At 43.9% G+C, this 21631-nt stretch overlaps 1 protein-coding gene across 9 annotated transcripts in view; it reads right to left on the reverse strand.

The window, feature by feature from the left end:
* The window catches only part of ARHGAP17 (Rho GTPase activating protein 17), a 96121-nt gene that overhangs the window by 50227 nt on the left and 24263 nt on the right, over positions 1-21631 (reverse strand). For all 9 annotated transcript variants that reach the window (XR_010131516.1, XR_010131517.1, XM_004057372.5 and 6 more), the window contains exons 2-4: positions 9358-9397; positions 7613-7717; positions 890-963 (exon numbers count right to left, since the gene is read on the reverse strand). Coding sequence is in view for 7 of the 9 variants with exons in the window: in XM_004057372.5 (XP_004057420.1) it covers positions 890-963; positions 7613-7717; positions 9358-9397 (219 nt within the window). In the remaining 2 variants the exon portion in view is untranslated. The remainder of the gene's footprint in view (positions 1-889; positions 964-7612; positions 7718-9357; positions 9398-21631) is intronic.

A 21631-nucleotide genomic window follows, 5' to 3' on the forward strand; every position in this document is an offset into this window, starting at 1 on the left:
ATTACTTGGAAAACACTTATAACCATGCTAGCACGCAGTATCACTCTGGTGTGATGAGGATGGCCATAGAATGTGGAAGCGCAAACAGGAAAAACTTCCAGGCTGGAGGGAAGGAGGATGCTGGCAGGTGGGCACAGGCCACCCTCCTCCCAGGGCCCCCAAACATGGAAGCAGACAGGAGAAAGGAATGGTGACGAATGGGAGGAAACTGTTCTAGGACAGCGAGAGAACTGTAGACACTGAGAAATGGACTGAAAAGTCTGAAGAATTCGTCCTGCTGGGAAGCAGGGCCCATGTCACAGCCAGAGAGAGCAGACAGGGCTAGAGAACACCAGCCTCGCTGCAGGAGCAGACAGAAGGGTATACCTTCCCTCCTACAATAAAAACTGCTTTCTTCTTACTTATATAAATTATTTAAAGAATACATGCCAATTGTAAAAAAAAAAAAAAAGATCCAAGTAATTCAGAAAATACACTCTTTTTAGATAACTACCATGGATGTTTTGGTGACCGCCTGTAAACGATGTGACTAAGAGCTGAAAGGGTCTGGTCAGAGTTTCTAAATCTGAGCCAACACCTGGAACACAGAAGGGACCACATTCTTTCTGTCCAAGATTAGGGGAATAGGCATTGACCCTATCAGTTGCTTTTTTGTTAATGGCCCTTTCTGCCATCCAACTCCAGCCTGACACCTACTGAAAGGAAGATTCTCCAGCAACCTGGCGGCCTTGACCCCACTTTCTCCCAAGGAGTCTCAGCCGGTCTCCCAGCGGATGAGCCATGCCATCAACGCTCACAGTTCCTCTCACAGGTCCTACATACACCACCTGGCCCAGCCACTTCCACCAACCTACATGGCACTTGGCACTCTGAAGGCAGCAACTCTTACCCCAGGAGAGAGTCTTCCAGCTGAGTCGATGCTTCTTGCATATTTTGAGCAAGAGCTGTCAGAGGCAGTTTTTTCTGGAAGATAGAAGACAGTGTGTGTTTTTCTCATTATTATTTGATACCCATCCTCAATGATCTTTTTCAGATCATCATTCATTAATTGCTCCCTCCAGGCAAATTACACAGGTAGGAGACAGCCTGTCTGGGTTCAGGTTCTGGTCTCACAGATATTAGTTGTATGATGATCTCTGTTTCAGTCTGGGGCTATCTGTTGACTAAAGAAAATATATCGAGTACCTAACACATTGTAAGTATTCAGTAAATGTTAGCTGCTATTATTATTATTGCTGTTGTTGTTGTTCTGCTTATTATTATTATTGTTTGTTTTTTTGAGACAGGGTCTCAGTCTGTCACCCAGGCTGCAATGCAGTGGCATGATCTTGACTCACTGCAGTCTCCACCTTCCAGGTTCAAGCAACTCTCCTGCCTTAGCCACTGAAGTAGGTGGGATTACAGGCCTGCGTCACCAAGCCTGGCTAATTTTTGTATTTTTGGTAGAGATGGGGTATGTTGACCAGGCTAATCTCAAACTCCTGAGTTCAAGCGTCTGCATGCCTCAGCCTCCCAAAGTGTTGGGATTACAGGCATGAACCATCACGCCCAGCCTGTTCATATTATTATTAATGAATCAAAGCACACTATGTTCAAGGCACTGGGGACATGACAGAGACATAGACCTTACTCTCTAAATGGTTATCCTGACAGGTAAATGCAATGAAGTGCTCAATTTCAAAAGCTTTTGCTAGAACACTCATTCTTAAATTGGCTTTTTTTTTTTTTTTTTTTTGAGGCAGAGTCTTGCTCTGTCACCTAGGCTAGAGTGTAGTGGGGCAATCTCGGCTCACTGCAACCGCCGCCTCCCAGGTTCAAGTGATTCTCGTGCCTCAGCCTCCCCTGCTGTGATTACGGGCATGCACCACTTACACCCAGCTAATTTCTGTACTTTTAGCAGAAACGGGGTTTTGCCATGTTGGCCAGGCTGGTCTCAAACTCTTGACCTCAAGTGATCTGCCCTCCTCAGCCTCCCAAAGTTCTGGGATTGCAGGCATGAGCCACCGTACCCAGTCTAAACTGGTTCTTAATTTGGCTATCATTCTAAAATGTAGCTTTATTTAAATACCTAAAAACTTCTAGCTAAAGAGCCAGTTTTCGTAATATTTTTAAATACAAAGCCACTCATTTTCCTATCAGAGATTTGTTTTTCAGCTGGCAATGACCACAGAATCACCTGATCTAATGTTATAATCATACAGTCAAGGAACCCAAAGCCGAAGGAGGTTAAGTGGCCTGGCCAGGCATCCCAGGGAGATGCAGGAAAGTCAGACCTGAGTGCTGATGGCCCGGGCCTCTGTTCAGTGTCTTCCCTACGGGCCAATGGCTTATCTCAGGAGAGGCCTGGCAATTACAAGTGGGCTGGTTATAACGTCATAATCTGCTAACAGAAAATGCTTTCAATTCTGCAGCATCCCATGTAATTTCACCTGCCCAGCAGAAAGGGCATTCATGTTAAAAACACAGGGTCCACCCCTGACATGTCACTTGCCTCTTCTGCCTCCAAAGGGCTCCATCTGATACAATCACATATGCACTGGCTTGTACTGGACAGAATATCTCTGCAAGGCTATACAACAAACTACTAAGAGCAGTGGCTCTGGAGGAGAGAACTGGGTGCCTGGGGAAATGGGCTAGGAGGCACTTCACTGTAAGTTCTTTTGTATATTCTGAATTTTGACCGTGTAAATGTAGAACCTATTCAAAACAGTAAACTGAAATTTAAAAATAAACAGAGGCATTTACCCATTTCCCCTCTCCCCAAATTATTGATTTTTAAATTTTTTGTAGAGACAAGGTCTCACTATGTTGCCCAGGCTGGTCTCAAACTCCTAGTCTCAAGCAATCCTCCCACCTCGGCTTCCTACAAAATTATTTTCAAATAAATAAATAATGGGCTCCATCTGCACTACAAGGAGACTATTCCCAGCTGCCCCATTTCTGGACAAGGAAGACATGAGAATAATAGGGGATAATTCCTACGTTTTGGTTGTGCTGCCTTTCTAAAGGAGGTTAAATACCTATTAAAGATCAATGCAATAATCAAGACAAATATACTGTGCAACTCCGGAACTCTAGGAGTCTATGGAAAAAAAATAATAGAAAACTCTATTTTGACAAGCATCACTCAAGATGGCAGCTGTAAATAGTTTTGTGGTTTCCCTAACCTGACCCCAAAGCCACAACAATCTTGTTTCCTATGTACATAAATAAGGAAACTCTGCTTAACATATGGGCTCATTAATCAAGTATCAACACTGAACTCCTCCACAGGGAGGGCTTCGTGCTTCCTAGAGGTGAACAGCTTTCTATCATCAGGGATAATTTTTTTTTTTTTTAAGACAGGGTCTGGCTCTGTTGCCCAGGCTGGAGGTCAGTGACGCGATCTCAGCTCACTGCAACCCACTTCCGGGGTTTTGCCATGTTGCACAGGCTGGTATCGACTCCTGAGCTCAAGCAATCCACCCACCTTGGCCTCCCAAAGTACTGAGATTACAGGAGTGCAGCACCATGCCTGGCCAGGGATGAATTTTAAATGCTCTAAAGACTTAATTTGTAAAATGCATGCCAATCGCACAAAAAGAAATAATTCTCTAATCTAATAATCTATCTTATCTGACCCACGACAGTTCTGCCATGTCAATGGTGGCTGGGCTGCGAAGGTCACCTGCCCCATGTCTCTCTCTTCCCTTCTATTCTTGCCTCTTCCCATACAGGAAGCATGTTATGAGGCCTTTGGGAGGTTCCTCCTGTGTTTTCTAGAGCCCTGGAGACTGCTGCAATTTTCTCCATATTAGTCTTCTCTCACCATTGTTGTGGTAACTCCTCTTCCCAAGTGCAAAGTGTAGGCATCCTCAAAGCCCTGTCTTTGGCACTTTCGTTTGACGTTGGAAAAGGAAAGCTAAAACATTAGGTTTCAGAAATGAGGGCCAAGCACTTTGCCCCAGCTGCCTGGAATATTCCCACCACCTGCCACTAATTTCCCTCCTTTATAGGGCAGACACCACCTCCTCCAGGAAGCCTCACCTAACTACCTCCCTCCTCCTCTGGTACCCATTCTGGGCCCCCCATAAAACCCTGTGCATGTTTTATTGAGCATCTTGTTTTATAATGATCCATTTGTATGTATCTCCCCCACAAGACCATGAAAACTTACATTTCATTCATTTTATATCTCCAGCACTTGTACACAGTAGGTGTTTGATAAATATTTGTTTCTATTGAATATATGTCTTGGACTGTGTCTCAAGGAAGACAACAGGAACTAGATAGAACTGTGAGGGACAGTGACATATTTGGGGACTGGTGAGTGTTATGTGGCTGGCACAGAGTGTGAACGGGAAGCAGCAGGAGACAATGAAGCTGATAAGGAGAAATGGAATCAGCTGAGAAAGGGCTTAAGTCATCTAAAGAGTGTGGACTTTATCCCAGGCAATGGGAACCAGCCAGTGTCCCTCAGAAGAAGCACTTCTAACATTAAGATACTTCCTGTGTGGAACTATTTCACCAGGCACTACAAAACATTTAGCACCTTGGCCAGGCACGGAGGCTCACGCCTATAACCCCAGCACTTCGGGAGGCCGAGGAGGGAGGATCACTTGAGGTCAGGAGTTGGAAACCAGCCTGGTCAACATGGTGAAATCCTGTCTCTACTAAAAATACAAAAATTAGCCAGGCTTGGTGGCGTGCACCTGTAGTCCCAGCTACTCGGGAGGCTGAGGCAGGAGAATCGTTTGAACCAGGTGGTGGAGGATGCAGTGAGCCGGGATCAACCACTGCACTCCAGCCTGGGCGACACAGCAAGATTCCATCTCAAAAAACAAACAAACAAACAAAAAATGCTTAGCATCTCGGTTCACCCTCCAAATGCCAGTGGTGCCTGCCAGTCCCTATGATGACCGAACTGTCTCTACACATTTCCATATGCCCCCAGGGGTGTAATTCTGGTCCCTGTTAAGAACCACTGAGCTAAGATTTTTTTTTTTAGGCAGGAGGATGATAGGGTTGATTTGTTTCAGGAAATTGACTCTGGTGATCAGGTTGAAGACAGACTGGAAAGGAAATTACAGACAGGAAATGTAGCTCAGGAGGTGACTACAACAGTCCAGGTGAGAGGGAGTCACGTCTTGCATTAAGGCCAAGGTGGTAGAGATGCAATGGAGATGAGCAATTTAAAATATTCACAGAGAGAAATCAAAGGACTTTCTAATCAGGCAGTTATGGGGTTTGGAGGATAAAATAAAAGCGAGGCCCAGCACAGTAGCTCATGCCTGTAATCCCAACACTTTGAGAGGCCAAGGCGGGAGAATTGCTTGAGCCCAGGAGTTCAAGACCAGCCTGGGCAACAGATGAGACCTCATCTCTACTATGAAAAAAAAAAAAAAAAAAAAACAATTAGCCAGGCTTGGTGGCGCAAGCCTGTAGTCCCAGCTACTTAAAGGTTGAGGTGGATGGCTTGAGCCCAGGAGGTTAATGTCGCAATGGGCCGGGATCGTGCCACTACACTCCAGCACGGACAACAGAGTGAGACCCTGTCTTGAAAATAAAAATAAAAAAATAAAAAATAACAAGGAATATAAGAAAGCCCCCCAGTTTCCAGCCTGCATAAAAGGGTGGATGGAATTCAGAGAGTCAACACAGAAGGAAGAACTGATCATGCATGCTAGAATAGACATCTAAGAGAGGAAGTTTTTTGCTTGGTTGAAAATGGCTTAGAAGTCACTGGCATAAACACATCAGTTAGAAGCCATAAGAACAGAGGAGGTGGCCCAGAGAATATGACCCGGAGAATAAGAGAAGCAGAGAACTTAAGGAAACAATGTGAAAAGGGTAAGCAGAGCAGAAGGCAACAGAAGGACAAGGAGCTCCAGGAAGCAGAACCAGTAGGCTGGGTCTGGTTCCGAGGGACAGAGCTTTGAGGCAAGTGTGGAAGCATAGGTGTATGCAAACTTCCATTCCTATGACAGACATGATTGCAGAATCCTCACTGTTGTGCAAGAGTGGAAAAACCCTGCTGCCAGGGTGCCCCATAAAAGTCTGTAGGAAACATAAAAGGGTAACACAGATCATCTGCATACTATTAATAGTTCTCACTTTTGAGACACCTGGTGACAATACACCAAATCATAGCTTCCCTGTGTGTCACCGAAACTGTCACTTCAATGTTGCATGGGGTCTAAGGTTTTACCGCATGCTCATAAGCTGGGAACTTGTAAAAGCAAGGATGGAACTCCCTCATGAACAAAGGCTGCTGTGCTCCACTGGCTCTACCTAGGAACTGAACGCTCTGAACAAGTGGACCTTGGAAAAGACACCGGATGGCTCTCCTAGAGTCCATCCCTCTTCCTCTCTATACTAGTATCCTGATTTTTCTCAGGGATCTACCCTGGCCTTGATAAAGTCTATGAGCTAGAGGTAGGACCACAGCCCATGCTCTAGGTCTGGGCCCAACTAACTTAAACCATTCGGCACATCCCATCTCCTCACCCCACCTCACCCCCTATCCATGGTAACTAGGGTGGAACAGAAACAGTCAAAAACGGGGAATGTAACTCCATACAAATCAATGCAATGGAACACGCTTTCAATCTGCCAAGAGCTTGGAAAAAGCAGCTTTCTCACTCCATCAAGAAAAACTACTGGGGCCAAGTATGGTGGCTCATGCCTGTAATTCCAGCGCTTTGGAAGGCCCAGGTGGGAGGCCTGCTTGAGGCCAGGAGTTCTACATCAGCCTAAGTAACAAAGCAAGATCCCCATCTCTACGAAAAAATTTAAAAAATTAGCCAGGCATGGTGGTGCGTACTGTGGTCTCAGCTGCTTGGGAGACTGAAGCAGGAGGATCTCTTGAGCCCAGAAGTTTGAGGCTGCAGTGAGCTGTGACTGTACTACCACACTACAGCCTGGGTCATGGAGTGAGACCCTGTCAGGAAAGAAGAGAAAAGAAAGAGAAGAGAAGGGAAAGGAAAGGGGAAAGGGGAAAGGGAAGGGAAGCAAAAAGAAAAGAAAAAAGAAAAAGAGGCAGGAGGGGAGGGGAGGGGAACTACTGGGAGAGAGGCTCTCTACTCCCACTGGCCACACTCAAGGAACAAGCAGCCCATAGAAGCTGCCAATAGCCAACTTGCCATCATGAGGATGCCTGTCTAGGGACAAAGCAGACACTGAGGGCACAGGAGAGAGAAGGAAAGAAACTGGGTTTTTCATTACATTACTGAAATGTTAGATAAAGCCTGACCTCAAGTCCATCCCAACCTCTGGACTTTTCAGTTAGCAAACCAATACATTACTTCTACTTCAATGTCAGTTTAAGACAGGCTTTCCGCTTTCTGCCAGCAAAAGATGCATAACCGACACAGCCATTCTCTTATCAATGACACATGATCGTGGAGCTTTTAAAAGCACCTGGAGAAGATTCCGTGTAAGGAGGGCTTCCAGCCCAGCGATGTCTTAAACACAAAAGAATGCTATGGTCACGCAGTTGTCATGAGCGTGCTTGGTGATAGAAGTCACCAAAGGCTGATCCACTGATGCCACTTAGGACAACCAACCAATCCAGGGGTTGAAAAGCCTCAGAGAGACGCAGGAACTGTGGGTCTGAGTCACATCTGATACTCACGTGTCTCCTCTCGGCATCGGTGCCATGCTGGCCCTGGAAACATGCCACCAAGCGCTTATGGGAATGGTGGCATATTGACCGCACCGTGTCCAGGCGTCTCTCAATCTGACAAGGCAGAGACAAAAGAGAACAAATTCATCCTCTTTCTTTTGTGGTGTCTGCATGCTGGTAGGAAAAGCATGGCTGAATCTACATGCAGGGAAAAGGGATGATCTTGGCTACACCTTGCTATCACATTGAGTGGCGCCAGTCAGTTTGCACACTACAGCACCAGAAAAGCACCAGGTCGGACCAGGCAGAAATGAAAATGAATGATCCGGCCCAGACCCACTGCCAACTGGAAAAAACCACAGAGATGCCAAAGAGCTCTCTCCAGTTCATGGCAACTGAGCCTTCCACACAATGTGCATCAGACAGAAGCAGCAAAATAAACGTTCCACAATTTAACTGCAAGATCTGTGTTTTCAAAATTATTCCTTATTGGGTTTGGGGTGTGTGTGTGTGTGTTTTAAATAAACCTCTAAAGCAGAATGGACAGTCAGCAATAAGAAACACTGACTTAGGGGACCCACGCATCATAAGCAGCTTCCCAAAATACTATTGCTAGAATATGGCTGTTTATGGCAAAGAGAGCTGCTTTTTACAGGAAGGAATGCCAAAAATGTGTATTCTGATGACTCATGAAGAATGAGAGCAGGCCCTTTGGGATGCTTTCTATTTTAAAGATAAATCAACAAATTCAAAACAGAATACATTTGACCCCAGACCATTTTACGCATCGAGATGGTTTGTGCCTCTTTCTCAAAAGAGCAGCGTTTCTTCAGATCCAAGCCCATAGCCCCAGGACTCAGGGCTGGCAGGCAAGGGGAGATTTAGGAGCAGATTCCACATTACCTTCCCCAAATCTTGCAATGACCAGATTTTCAAACATTAGAAAACTAATGCACATTCATTTGCCACCAGAGAAAAGCAAAAAATGAACAAATTCCATAATTTAATTTTGATTCCAATTTCCACTAGAATGTAAACTCCACAAGGACAGAAGCCTTGATCTGTTTTGTTCACTGATTTCTCCCAGTGCCTGGGACGTTATCTTTCACAGAAACAGAAGGTGCTCATTTAATATTCGTTGAGAGGACCCATGTCTATTGAGTTCCTGTGCAAGGTATTCAAGAATCAACAGCAAATAAATGCAAGTTCTGCCCCGATGGGATGCATAGCCCCCTGGGGAAATGCCACACAACTGCTCTAACAGAGACTGAAAAAAAGGCAGAAGAACACAGGGCAAATCAAGGGATGTTTCATGTCAGAAACAGACAGTCTCTGTGGTTTGCAGTGGCAGTAATAATAATAGATCACTAATATCTAGCACTTACCACGTGCCAGGCTCCGTTCCCAGTGCTGTTCCTGCTTAACTCATTAAACCCTCCTAACAACCTGTGAGGTGGATAAGGCCTTTCCCTCAGTTTAGAGAAGTGGAAACTGAGGCGCAGGGAAGTTCAGTAAATCCCTGAGGCCACAAAGCTAACCAGCGCAGACCTGAGATTCGAACCCAGGTAGCTGGGTTTCAGATCCACTTTTCATCATCATGCAAGAAAACTGATTTTCTTTCCTGCTCAAAATCACACTAATTAATTTTATTCTGTTTCTGGTTAAAAAAAAAAAAAAGCCCACAGGCCTCAATTCTCACACAGGAATTTTTTTCCATCCTTTAAACAGATCATTTAAAGACTATATTTTGTTACCTGTAATAGATCTTCACTAAGGACTTCTGTTTTCTCAGCTCTGTGGGAAAAATTAAAAGTTCAGAGTTAGAAATCCAAAAATGAAAGGCAGCTCCTAAAATTTAATAATTATTAGCCTGGAGTTTAAAGCAAAACAGGCAGAAATAAATTTAGAAGGGTTGGCAGGGGCAGTTTACCAATTTTTACATCAGAGAGCAATTTAAGCAAAACCAAAGAAAAATAACTAAGCAAAACTTTGTGGGGAATAGCAGCCCAAAACAAGAACAAATGATCCTGAGTAGTGGTTCTCAAATTTGTGCAGGCACAGAATCACCAAGGTCAGCAGGTGCTGATATAAAATGCCATTTCCCAGGTCCCTCTGGAGATTCTATTCTAATTCAATAAACCCTGCATTTTTAACAGCCACTCCTTGCTCAGAATTCCATTGCAGGAGGTCTCGAGACATGGCTTTGAGAAAACACTGTTCTACAGAAGCTTAAACTTCAGTTCACAACCAGAAATGTTATGCAAAGATGCAAGCCTAGACCATCACACACAATAACAATTAGTTCCTCCTTCAAATTTCCTCTCCATCCTTACTTTGAAAAGAAACTAAGTGTTTCCACAACTTTCTCTGCTATGCTTTGAACTACTACTAATTTCATCAACCCTTCCATTAAACCAACACGGTGGCCAGCAATCAGAAGGGGGCATTCCGAGCTGGCGGAGTCTCAACTGTCAGACCATAATAATTTTTATTTTTATTTTATTATTATTATTATTTGAGACAGAGTCTCACTCTGTTGCCCAGACTGGACTGCAGTGGTGTGATCTCAGCTCACTGCAACCTCCACCTCCCGGATTCAAGCGATTCTCGTGCCTTAGCCTCCCGAGTAGCTGGAATTATAGGCACGTGCCACTTCGCCCAGCTAATTTTTGTATTTTTAGAAGAGACAGGGTTTTGCCACGTTGGCCAGGCTGGTCCTGAACTCCTGACATCAAGTAATCTGCCCACCTTGGCCTCCCAAAGTGCTGGGATTACATGCGTGAGCCACTGCGCCTGGCATGAAGGAAATTTTTAAAAGAGAAAGAAAAAGTATGTTTCAGCTCTGAACAGTGAAGGGAGTCAGGGGAAGGCTGTCAATGAACCGGAAATTCAGAACGGGGATTGTATGATCTTGGCCGGGAACCAATGCAAGAGCAGGAAAAGCTCTTGGGCCAGAAAGTAAATGAGACCCCTAGAATGACCTCGAAATGCTGCTAAGCTCAGAGTAGTGCCAACTGTGGGCAAGGGAAAGAAGCGCACAGCTCCTCCAGTCTACACTTAAAGCAATGGCACGTTAGCCAGAACGGGGCATTGCCATGGGGGATTCTAACACTTGTCATCATGGCACTGTCCCAGTCAACCTGGAGATGCCTACAGGGTGGCTCACTCACCAGTTTCTGCAGGAAACTGGAATGCTGACCTGACTCAAATACTTCCCAGGGCCAGAGGATCAGGGCCTAGAGACAAAGCCAAGGCCCCAGCTTCCAGAGGCAGCCAATTTTCAACTCTATGAAAAGGTTCCACCAGCAACAGGCCAACATATGCCACCCTAGACCTTGCTTGGCATGCAAGGTGCCAGGCATTGCTGAAAAGCCAAACACAGGTAGTCATACCAGTTAGGGAAGGGAAGCAGGGCCCCAGCTGACCATGAGGTCAAAGAACCAGACTCAAAAAGAAACCTGACAGTTAGCCTAGCAAGAACACACCTGGCATGAGATCATCATAGTTTCACCCTTAGACGCCCCCATTCCTCTCGCCAATGCCTCATCCCTCCTTTAGCAAAATGCCACCAGGGAATGGGTAACTTTTGCCTTTCTTCCCTAGCCAAAACCCCCAAATCTGGACAGGGCCCTGTATACCTCTCACAGAATCCACCTCAACTCTAAAATGACTTCCTTCTGTAAGTACGAGTATACACAGAAAAGTCTCAAGGCCTATTAAAATTTTCACAAGTTCAAAAAAAGAGATTCAACCTGAGAATCAGAACAAATATGTCCTTTTTCAGAGCAAATTATTTTTTAAAAAATAACAGAAGAAGAGAAGAACTTGCTCTACAATCCCAGTGTGGGCTATAAGCAGACGTGGGAAAGTCAGTAATAGCTCAGGGGTATGCTAGAGCCAACTCAGACCAACCAACCATGTGCATCTTTTCCCAACTCCTTGCTCAGTAACCTCACACTGGTACTTGAAATCAAAAACATAAACAACTGCGAACAATTCAAATAGGAGCTTGGCAGTTGTTAAACAGTTATAGCACAGTGCTGCAACAGCCACAAAGAAAGTAAAGCAAACATAAAAACGAGGCAAGTATTAACTTCGGGAAAAACAAAAAGTCCACTGGAAACATAAAGATAGTCATAGTAACTAGTAGGCTCAGCTGCAAATAATTGATTGGACATAATATAAATATCAAATAGTAATATAATGAAAAATTATAACTGTATTGAAAGGTTGGGGGGAGCAGAAGCAGAGGGAAAGGGCCCTAAATCCTCATTTATCAGAACAGAAAGTCAACAGACAATAACTAATTTGATAACCCAAATGATAGTTTACACATATTACTTATAATTATGAATATGAATAAATGTCACAATAAACTGTTAATATTTCAAAGTAGTTGCTTCTGGAGTTGGGAAATCTCAGAGAGTAGGGAGTGAACCCACCATATTTTGTGATAAGTCTTTTACTATATTATTTGACTTTTTAAACTACATGAATACACATTTTTGAGGTTTTTTAAAAATAGCATGTTACTTACATTTTTAAGTAACATGCTTGATTGATATGGCCAGGGGTGAAGTGTGCCTAACTTAAAGAATCGGTCCAATGTCACGCTCTACAAATGCACAACAGAAAACATACCTCAGAGTATCTAAAATGTAAAGAAAATCAGTGTATTTCCAGCCATTTTTTTCAAATTAACTGGACCCTCTGCTTTAGAGGTACTTTACGTGAAAAGGTCTGGAGGCTGAAAACTATATTGAATATATTATATGAAAATGTTAATGTACTGTTTAAAAAGAAATTTCCCCTTTGTTTCCTGTGTTTGTGGAGGCTATATATATTACATTAATAAAATCAATTTTAGATTTGCAGGCTTAGATTTTTTTTTTTTAATCAATTTTAGAGGTTGGGGGTGGTGGCTCACGCCTATAATCCCAGCACTTTGGGAGGCCGAGGTGGGTGGATCACTTGAGGTCAGAAGTTCAAGACCAGCCTGGTCAACATGGCAAAACCTCATCTCTACTAAAAATACAAAAATTAGCCAGATGTGGTGCCACACACCTGTAGTCCCAGCTACCTGGAAGGCTGAGGCACGAGAATTGCTTGAACCTGGGAGGCGGAGGTTGCAGTGAGCCAAGATCGTGCCACTGCACTCCAGACTAGGCAACAGAGCAAGACTCTGTCTCAAAAAAGAAAAAAAAAATGTGTAGAAAAAAATCCAAACCCAACTAGAGATTAAAAGTGACCTATAATTGGGAAGAATTACTTTTAAGTGACAAATCATGACTATGGAGTATAATACACAAACTGGAATGGCTCCCTCACACAAAGATTCTTTGCTGGCCTGTGGACTCTCTATCTTAATTTTCAGGACTTGGTACTGTCTCCATCTATTCCAATAATGTGGTCCAAATGACCTGATCTCCCTCATCACTGTGACTGGTCCAAGCCTTGGTGCTTCCTATCATGAACTGTTTTGCAGTGTTCACCTTTACCAGAGATATGGAAAGTCCAGCAATTATACCACTATCGGCCAAGGTGCCCATTCAATAGGCCATTCAATAGGCCATGTACATAAGCCACAGAAATGTGCTGGTTTTTTCTGAGAAGTGTTATCTTTGGTTGAGTTTTTGTAATTCATTAAGGCAAGGCAGGGGGCAAGAGACTGAATTCGTCAAGACATCTATAGACAAAAAAAAAACAGTAGACAAAGTGATCCAATCATAAAAAATAATACTTGATAAATCATATATATATATATATATATATATATTTCTTTTTTTTTTTTGAGACAGGGTCTTGTTCTGTCACCCAGGCTGGAGTGCAGTGCCACAATCTCAGATCACTGCAATCTCTGCTTCTTGGGCTCTAGTGATACTCCCACCTCAGCCTACCAGGTAGCTGAGACTACAGGCATACACCACCACACTCAGCTAATTTTTGTATTTTTAGTAGAGACAGGGTTTCACCATGTTGGCCAGGCTGGTCTCAAATTCCTGAGCTCAAGCGATCTGGCTGCCTTGGTCTCCCAGAGTGCTGGGATTACAGGCATGAGCCACCGCACACGGCCAGATTTTTTTTTTTTTAAGACAAGGTTTTGCTCTACCTCCCATGCTGAGGACAGCGGCCTGATCACAGCTCACAGCAGCCTTGATCTCCTAGGCTCAAGCTATCCTCCCACCTCAGCCTTCCAAGTAGCTGGGACGAGAGATGCGCACCATCATGCCCAGGTAATTTTTAAAATATTTTTTATAGAGATGGATTCTCACTACACTGCCCAGGCTGGTCTCAAACTCCTGAGCTCAAGCCATCCTCCCGCCTCCACCTCCCAAAGTGCTAGGCGTGAGCCACTGCGCCCAGCCTAGATTGTTTTGAATCAGACATTTTGCTCCATGTTCCTAAACTTTTTGTATATGGGTTTTTTCTGCTTTGTCAGAGCCTTCTTTGTGTCCAACGTTCTGGGCTTGAAAACACACTTGAATGTTTCCTGTCTGCAACTGGAAAAACAATACGAATCAGGAAGGAACTTCCCACTCGCCATTTTACTCTGGGGTTTGTTTTTTCCTATGAAGCTATTCTGCAATTTTACTAGTCACTCAAGCAAGGCTGATACCAGGCAGGATCTTTAATTTACTTTTTGGTAAAGCACAGATTTTCTCCTCGTAATTCTCAAAGCAGCAGTGCTGCCCAGGCCTTCATAGTGTCACTTTCCCTTGACCTGGTGTGGCAATGTCCAACCCTGCAGTGTGGCTAATAGGATGTTTCACTGAGCTCACTTGCCAGGCAAGGAGAAAACAGAAATGTTTTCAATCTGGAGTAGTTCACTGTACCAAAAAGACAGAAGATGCTCAGACCAGGTGAGAGTCAAAGGAAAATTTCCAACTGGTCTGATATTTTCCATCTCTAATCATGGATTTCTGGTAGTTTCCTTCATAAAACATGTACTATGGGAGCCAGGGACTCCCACACCATGGACACGAATGCTCAAGTCCCCACGATCAATGCAGGCTGTGGTCTTCCAAACAATGAGCACTACCGTCCTCCTCCCTGCTAGACAGCAGGTTCCACGAGGGCAGAGAGGGAGCTCTAAAGTCATCACTCCTCCCCAGCGGCAAGCTCAGCACCTGCCTGCCACTTAAATACACACTGAGGCCGGGTGCAGTGGCTCACGCCTGTAATCCCAGCAGTTTGGGAAGCCAAGGCAGGCGGATCACGAGGTCAGGAGATCAAGACCACGGTGAAACCCCGTCTCTACTAAAAATACAAAAAAAAATTAGCCAGGCACAGTGGCAGGCACCTGTAGTCCCAGCTACTCGGGAGGCTGAGGCAGGAGAATGGTGTGATCCCGGGAGGCGGAGTTTGCAGTGAGCCGAGATTGAGATTGCGCCACTGCACTCCAGCCTGGGCGACAGAGCAAGACTCCGTCTCAAAAAAAAAAAAAAGAAATACACACTGAATGAATGAATGGATGTCTATCACATCTTTGGGAAAAAGGACATTCACAATGTCAAACAAAATCCAATAAAACTAGGTTGAAAAGCAGCCATAGGTGTATAGAACTGCCTTCCACAGTAAAATCCATAATGACTAAAATTGAAATGTGATATTACCTTTCAAGGTTAATCTTTTTATAAAATGGGGGAAAAAAACACAGTTGAAAATAAAAAAAAAATGTCTGTAGGGGGTGGGGGAGGCGAAATCCAGTTTTAAAAATTTTATGTTAAAAGAGGAGTGAAAGCCATTCCTCCAATCCCATATCCCAAAGGGTACTGTTACGAATTTGTTATATATCCTTCCCAATTTGTTTTCTAAATTTAAACTAGTGCTTCTCAACTGGAGGCGACTGTGTCCCCAGAGGACATTTGGCAATGTCTGGGGACATTTGTGGTTGTCATGATGGGAGATGCTACTGGTCTCTGTAGGCTAGAGGCCAGGATGCTACTGACTATCCTAAATGCAACCCCCCCACACACACACACTAAATAATATAAAGAATTATGAACAAGGAATGATCCAGCCCTGGATTTGTTTCCTATTGCTGCTGTAACAAATCACCACAAACTCAGTGGCTTGAACAACACAAGTATATTATATCACACTTCTTGAGTTCAGCACTTCCAACCAGGTCTCCCTGGGCTACGATCAAGGTGGCAGCAGGGATGAATGCCTTCCTGGACATGCAAGGGGAGCATCTGCTTCCTCGCCCTTTCCAGCTTCTTGAGTCTGCCGCATTCCTTGTCCTCCTCCTGCACTGTCAAAGCCAGTATGCTTCACTCTGGGCCTCTCTGCCACAGTCACCTCTTCCTCTGACTCTGCGACCTCCCTCTTCCACTGCTAAGGACCTCTGTGATTACACTGGGCCCACCTGGCTAGTCCAGGCTAATCTCCCTTTCCGCTGATTAGAAATTTTAATCCCATCTCCAAACTTAGGCCCCCTTTGCCATGTAATCTAAGACATTCAGAGATTCTGGAGATGGGGATCTGGACATGTTTGGGGAGGGCAGAGCATTATTCTGCCTACTTCAGGTCCAAATGTCAACAGTGCCAAGGCTGAGAAGTGCTGATTTCAAAGGACACACATACACACACATACGTACACACACATACATGCACACCCATACACACACACAGATGCACACAGGTAGACAGAGACACAAGGGGCATTTTTACACGTCAGAATACAGATGTACAACTCTACCACCTCCCTTTTTATGCCTGTACATTAACCTATTCTGTGGATATACCATGTTCTACTTAACTGCACAAAAGCAAGGCAGCACCACCAAACCCTCCAGCCTCATATTCAATCTAATTGAACCATGGACTGAAGACAGCTCAAGATCGTCAAACCTCCACATCACAAACGGTTCCTCCAAGGCTGTAGGGATCTACTTGAGCCTTCATAATAGCCAACAGTAGCAGCCATATTTGCTGGGTGCTTTCTATGCCCCAGACACTGGGCTGGCACTTACATCTACTCTAATTCTCACATCAACCCTATTGGGTAGGAACCACTATTTCCCCCATTTTACCTATAAGGAAAGTGAGGTCTTGAAAGGTAACTGGCCTAGGACCCCAGCACTAATAAGTGGGATTGTGGGATTCAAACCCAGAGGGCCTGACTAGCAAGGCCTACACTTAGTTTATCTAAACCGGGGGTCAGCAAACTATACCCGCAGGCTCAATCTAGCTCACCGCCCATTTTTTTATGTTCAGAAAGCTCAGAAGAGTGGTTATTTTAAAATGATTGGAAAAAAACAAAATAATAATATTTGGTAACACATGAAAATTTTATGAAATTCACATTTCAGTGTATTACAGAAGTTTCATTGGAACACAGCCAGGCTCATGCGTTTGTGTGCTATCTATGGCTGCTTTTGAGCTTCAACAGCAGAACTGAGTTGTTGCAAAAGACATCACCGTATGACCTGCAGAGCTCAAAATATTTGTTATCCAGCCATTTACAGAAAATGCTGGCCAACCCCAGGTCTCTATCAGTAACTCTTGCAGGATATGGTGCAAACCTTGATAGCTAACTTTTTAGAATCACTTTGAGGATGGGTGAGGCTGGGCTGGAGGTGTATTTTCTCTTCCTCGACATTCTGCCTCATAGGCAAGCAGCAGCTGCCAAAATGAACAGGGGTGGCTGCCTCTGATAATTCAGTCCAAATGCGGAGGCACAGCCCAGTGCTGGTGACACTGGTGACAGGAAGAAATCAGAAGTTACGTCCCTCCTGCACCTACGCACCTCCATCCACTTACCTCCTCAAAAACACTGAAGTATTTTAATCACTGTTTGCTTTCTGGTCTCTACTGATAAACATATTTCGGGACAAGACCTAAATAAACACAGTTCTCTACCCAAGAGTTCAGCAACAATAAACATTTCAGGCTTGCAGACCATACTGTCTCTATGTAATGACTCAGCTTGCCACTGCAGCACAAAAGCTGCCACAGACATTGTATAAATGAACGGACCTGGCTGTGCCCCAATAAACCTTTATTTATGGACACTGAAATGTGAATTTTGCCTAATTATTGTACGTCATGAACTACTGTTCCTCTTTTAATGTTTTTCAAGTATTTAAAAATGCCAAAACCATTCTGAGCCTGCAGCAGCCGCATTTAGCCCACAGACCAGAGTTTGCTGACCCCTGATCTATGTACAAGTGAAGTCCATTTTCCCATGAAACTTCAATCCTTTTTAATCACTTCCCAAATCCAAATTCTTCTTACTCAGAAGGGGGATTTCTGCACTTTCCCAACTTGCATTTCAGAGGTTGAGAGACGCTGGCTTTTCAAGACTTTTGCCAAATTGCTCCTTTTCAATCCTTTCAGCCATTCTGGGGCCTTGAGAGCAGGGGCTCATCTTTCTACCACCAAGAGCACCCCCCACCCAAGGATGGCAAATATGTGGCCGAGGCGCCAACACTAACATCAAACATCAATGGCTCCCACTGCCCCTGGGCTCACAGGGCTGTTGGTTTTTGGTTTACAATTTCACATGAGAGATCACTGTTCTGCTGGCTTTTACACTTGCACACTGACTGATACATCAATTAAAATGAAAAAATGAAATGAAGCATGGAGAGAATTTTTAATGAACTCATTTTCAATGCTGGTTACCAGGAAATATCTGATGCATTTTTGAGAAATAAGACAGACTGTGACTAATCTACCAAGGATCTGAATATTGTATGTAGGGTAACAACATAAACATTACTGCATGCAACATGATTTGTATTCACAGTGAAATTACAGAGCCCACCCAGGGCTAGGCAGTGGATTTCATTCTGCTGGGAATCTGATTTTATGCAACACTGTTACCTCCCGTTACAAGTGTTTACAAAATCCACCTGAGCCTCTGAGCCCAGTTTGGATGCAATAGTTTGGTTTCATAGTGAGCTGGAGGACTACTGAATGAGTTTTTACTGTTTTATCTCATTAGATTAGCTGTCGTCTTAGATTTCTGGGAAGGAATCTAAAATCTACTTAATTGGATTTTTAAAATAAACAACTCTCTGAAACTTTAAAAATGAAGCAATTTGTTATACCTGCCACAAAGCAGTTTAAAAGCCGTAAGAGAGTTTACAGAACTCTAAAGGGATGTTATTGGGAAAAAATTGTTCCCATGCCTAACACTGAAAAGAAAAAGGATACTTATCGGGGGGAAATGATTCAACAGAAAATATTTTGGCAATGACGTGGGAAAAATAGATCTAATAGTTCTATACTCTGCATTATTTCCCCAAATGATGGTATTTTGCCCACGTATTTACAGTTTCTCTAGGACAGGGTTGTAACATTTAATTTTTACTTTAAATGACAATAAAAGCCTTCTCAATCTTAACTTAATCTTGATAATATTATTTGAATTCCAGTGACTAAGATGAACAGTTACATTTTACCCTAAATTGAATTGAGGTTTATCGTTTTCCTGCACATGTAAGCTTACCCACGCAGCGTTTTGTTCGGTCAGTTGGCTTTTTCCCCTCTGGCACATGAAATGGAATCTATTTGCTATCCCTGCTCTAACCACGTGGCCTGTCTCAAAGCTCCACCACCGATTCTTGCTTATAGCAAAATCTGAAAGAAATCTCCCTTCTGCCACCAACCACCTCAACGGCCTCTCAGGCATTCCAAGTGCCTTATTCCCCAGCCTGCTCCAGTCACTCATGGTACCTGCTTGGACCTGGAGGCAGCTGAGTTTGAGATTTTAAAACTCATTTAAGCAGGCAAAAATATGTGAGAAATATTTTGCAAAATATTGCAATGCAGACAGTACATCCACATAGAGCTACTGCCTAAGGGAAAGGAGCTCAGGAGGAGTCCAGTTTACTGCTCTGGTGAGGCAGCCAGAGGCTAGGAGGAGCTGAAAAGCCACACAAAAAGTCTAAAGCGAAAGTGCCCAAGGCCAGGACACACAATGTCAGGGGCTCCCTCCACACCTGGGCTCTGACTCAGTGCTGTGACTGATGGCTGCTGGGGAGGTGCACAGCGTCTGAAGACAGGTTGTGCAGGCTCCCTTCCAAACTAGGTCAGCACATTTGGACTTTGACAAGCTCATCCCCATAAAAGCAGGTTGTAAACGTTAAGTTCTCAGTCCAACTTACAAGGACTCATTTAGCTCACAGATTATCTAAGAGACAGCCCTGGCAGGGGCCTTTTGAGTTTTCTGAGCCACTCAGAAAAATAGTAAAAATAAAAACTAGTGGGAAAAGATCTAGGAGGTAACAGTGGTTCTTAACCAGAGCTACACACGACAGTCCTGGAGGCTCTGAAAATAATACAGGTGATGCCACTTATATGAAATGGCCAGAAAACAGGAATCTATAGAGGCAGAAAGTAGATGAGTGGTTGGCTTTGGGGGTGGGGGGAATGGGGATTAACTGTAAAGGAGTATGAAGGCTCTCATTTGGGGTGACAAAAATGTTCTACAATTGGGTTGTGGTGATGGTTACACAACTCTGTAAATTTACTACAAATCATTGAGTTCTACACTTAAAATGAGACATTTTTTGAAATATGTCAGACACAGAAGATATATACCACATGTTCTCATTCATATGTGGGAGCCAAAAAAAACAACGTCATAAAAGTAGAGAGTAGAATTGTGGTTATTAGAGGCTAGGAAGCATAGAGTGGAGGAGAGATAGGGAGAGGTTAATGGATAGGGATAAATAATTATAGCTAGATGGGAGGAATAAGTTCTAGTATTCTATAGCACTGTAGGGTGAATATGACTAACAATAACTTAGTGTGTATTTTCAAAAATCTAGAAGAGGATTTTGAATGTTCACAATACAGGCACAAACGTTCAAGGTGATGGATATGATAATTATGCTGATTTGATCATTACAGATTGTAAACATATCAGAATATCACTCTATATCCCATAAATATGTACAAACATTGCAGCCAACTAAAGATAAAAGGGGAAAATGGGTAAATTGTATGATCTATAAAATATACCTCATAGGCTGGGCACAGTGGCTCATGCCTGTAATCCCGGCACTCTGGGAGGCCAAAGTGGGAGAATCACCTGAGTCCAGGAGTTCAAGACCAGCCTGGGCAAGACAGGGAAACCTCCATCTATACAAAAAATAAAAAACTTAGCCAGGCATGGTGGTGCACACCTGTAGTCCCACCTACTCAGGAGGTTGAAGTGGGAGGATTGTTTGAGCCCAGGAGGTCAAGACTTCAGTGAGCCACGATCGTGCCACTGCACTCCAGCCTGGGCATCAAAGCAAGATCTTGTCTCAAAAAAAAAAAAAAAAATTAAAACAATTAGCTGGGCATGGTGGTGAGCACTTGTAGTCCAGCTACTTAGGAAGCTTAGGTAGGAGTGTCATTTGAGCCCGGGAAGTGGAGACTGCAGTGAGCCAAGATCACACCACTGCACTCCAGCCTGGGCAACAGAGTGAGACCATGTCCCCCACAAAAACACAAATACACACACACCCCTCATAAGGTTGTCAAAAATAATAATACTGATGCCTGGACCCCAACCTAAAACAAATGAATTAGAACCTCTGGAGGTGGGGTCTGGCTTTTTTTTTTTTTTTTTTTTTTTTTTAGCTCCCCAGGCAATTCCCAAGCAAAGAGAACACTGAGAACTGCTGCAAGGAGAAGGTTCAGGTAGCAACAGCTGGCAGGTGGCAGAACGAGCAGCAGGACAGACTAGAAGGGTAGCAGCCATAATGCACTGCAGCACCATAGTCTCCAGGGTCCCTGTGTTCTAGGCCATAAACACATTTCAGAAGGAGCCGATGTGCATGATTCACAACTGGCTTTACTCTGCGGCCTTCACAGGCAGAGTAAACTCAGTTGTAAAAAACAGAGTGATACCCAATTCTAAGTTTCACTCCCGGCAAAGGATAAGAATGCAGGATACAGTCAGAACTAAGAGTTAGGGCTCTGGAGTCAAACAGACCAGACTTTGAAACCCAAGGCTAGACGTTCACATGTGCACCTTACTAAGAAACATTTCCTCCACAGTGAAATGGGAATAATCATAACCATAAA

Source organism: Gorilla gorilla, chromosome 18, assembly GCF_029281585.2.
Source record: "Gorilla gorilla gorilla isolate KB3781 chromosome 18, NHGRI_mGorGor1-v2.1_pri, whole genome shotgun sequence".
In the NCBI taxonomy this organism is placed as follows: domain Eukaryota; kingdom Metazoa; phylum Chordata; class Mammalia; order Primates; family Hominidae; genus Gorilla; species Gorilla gorilla.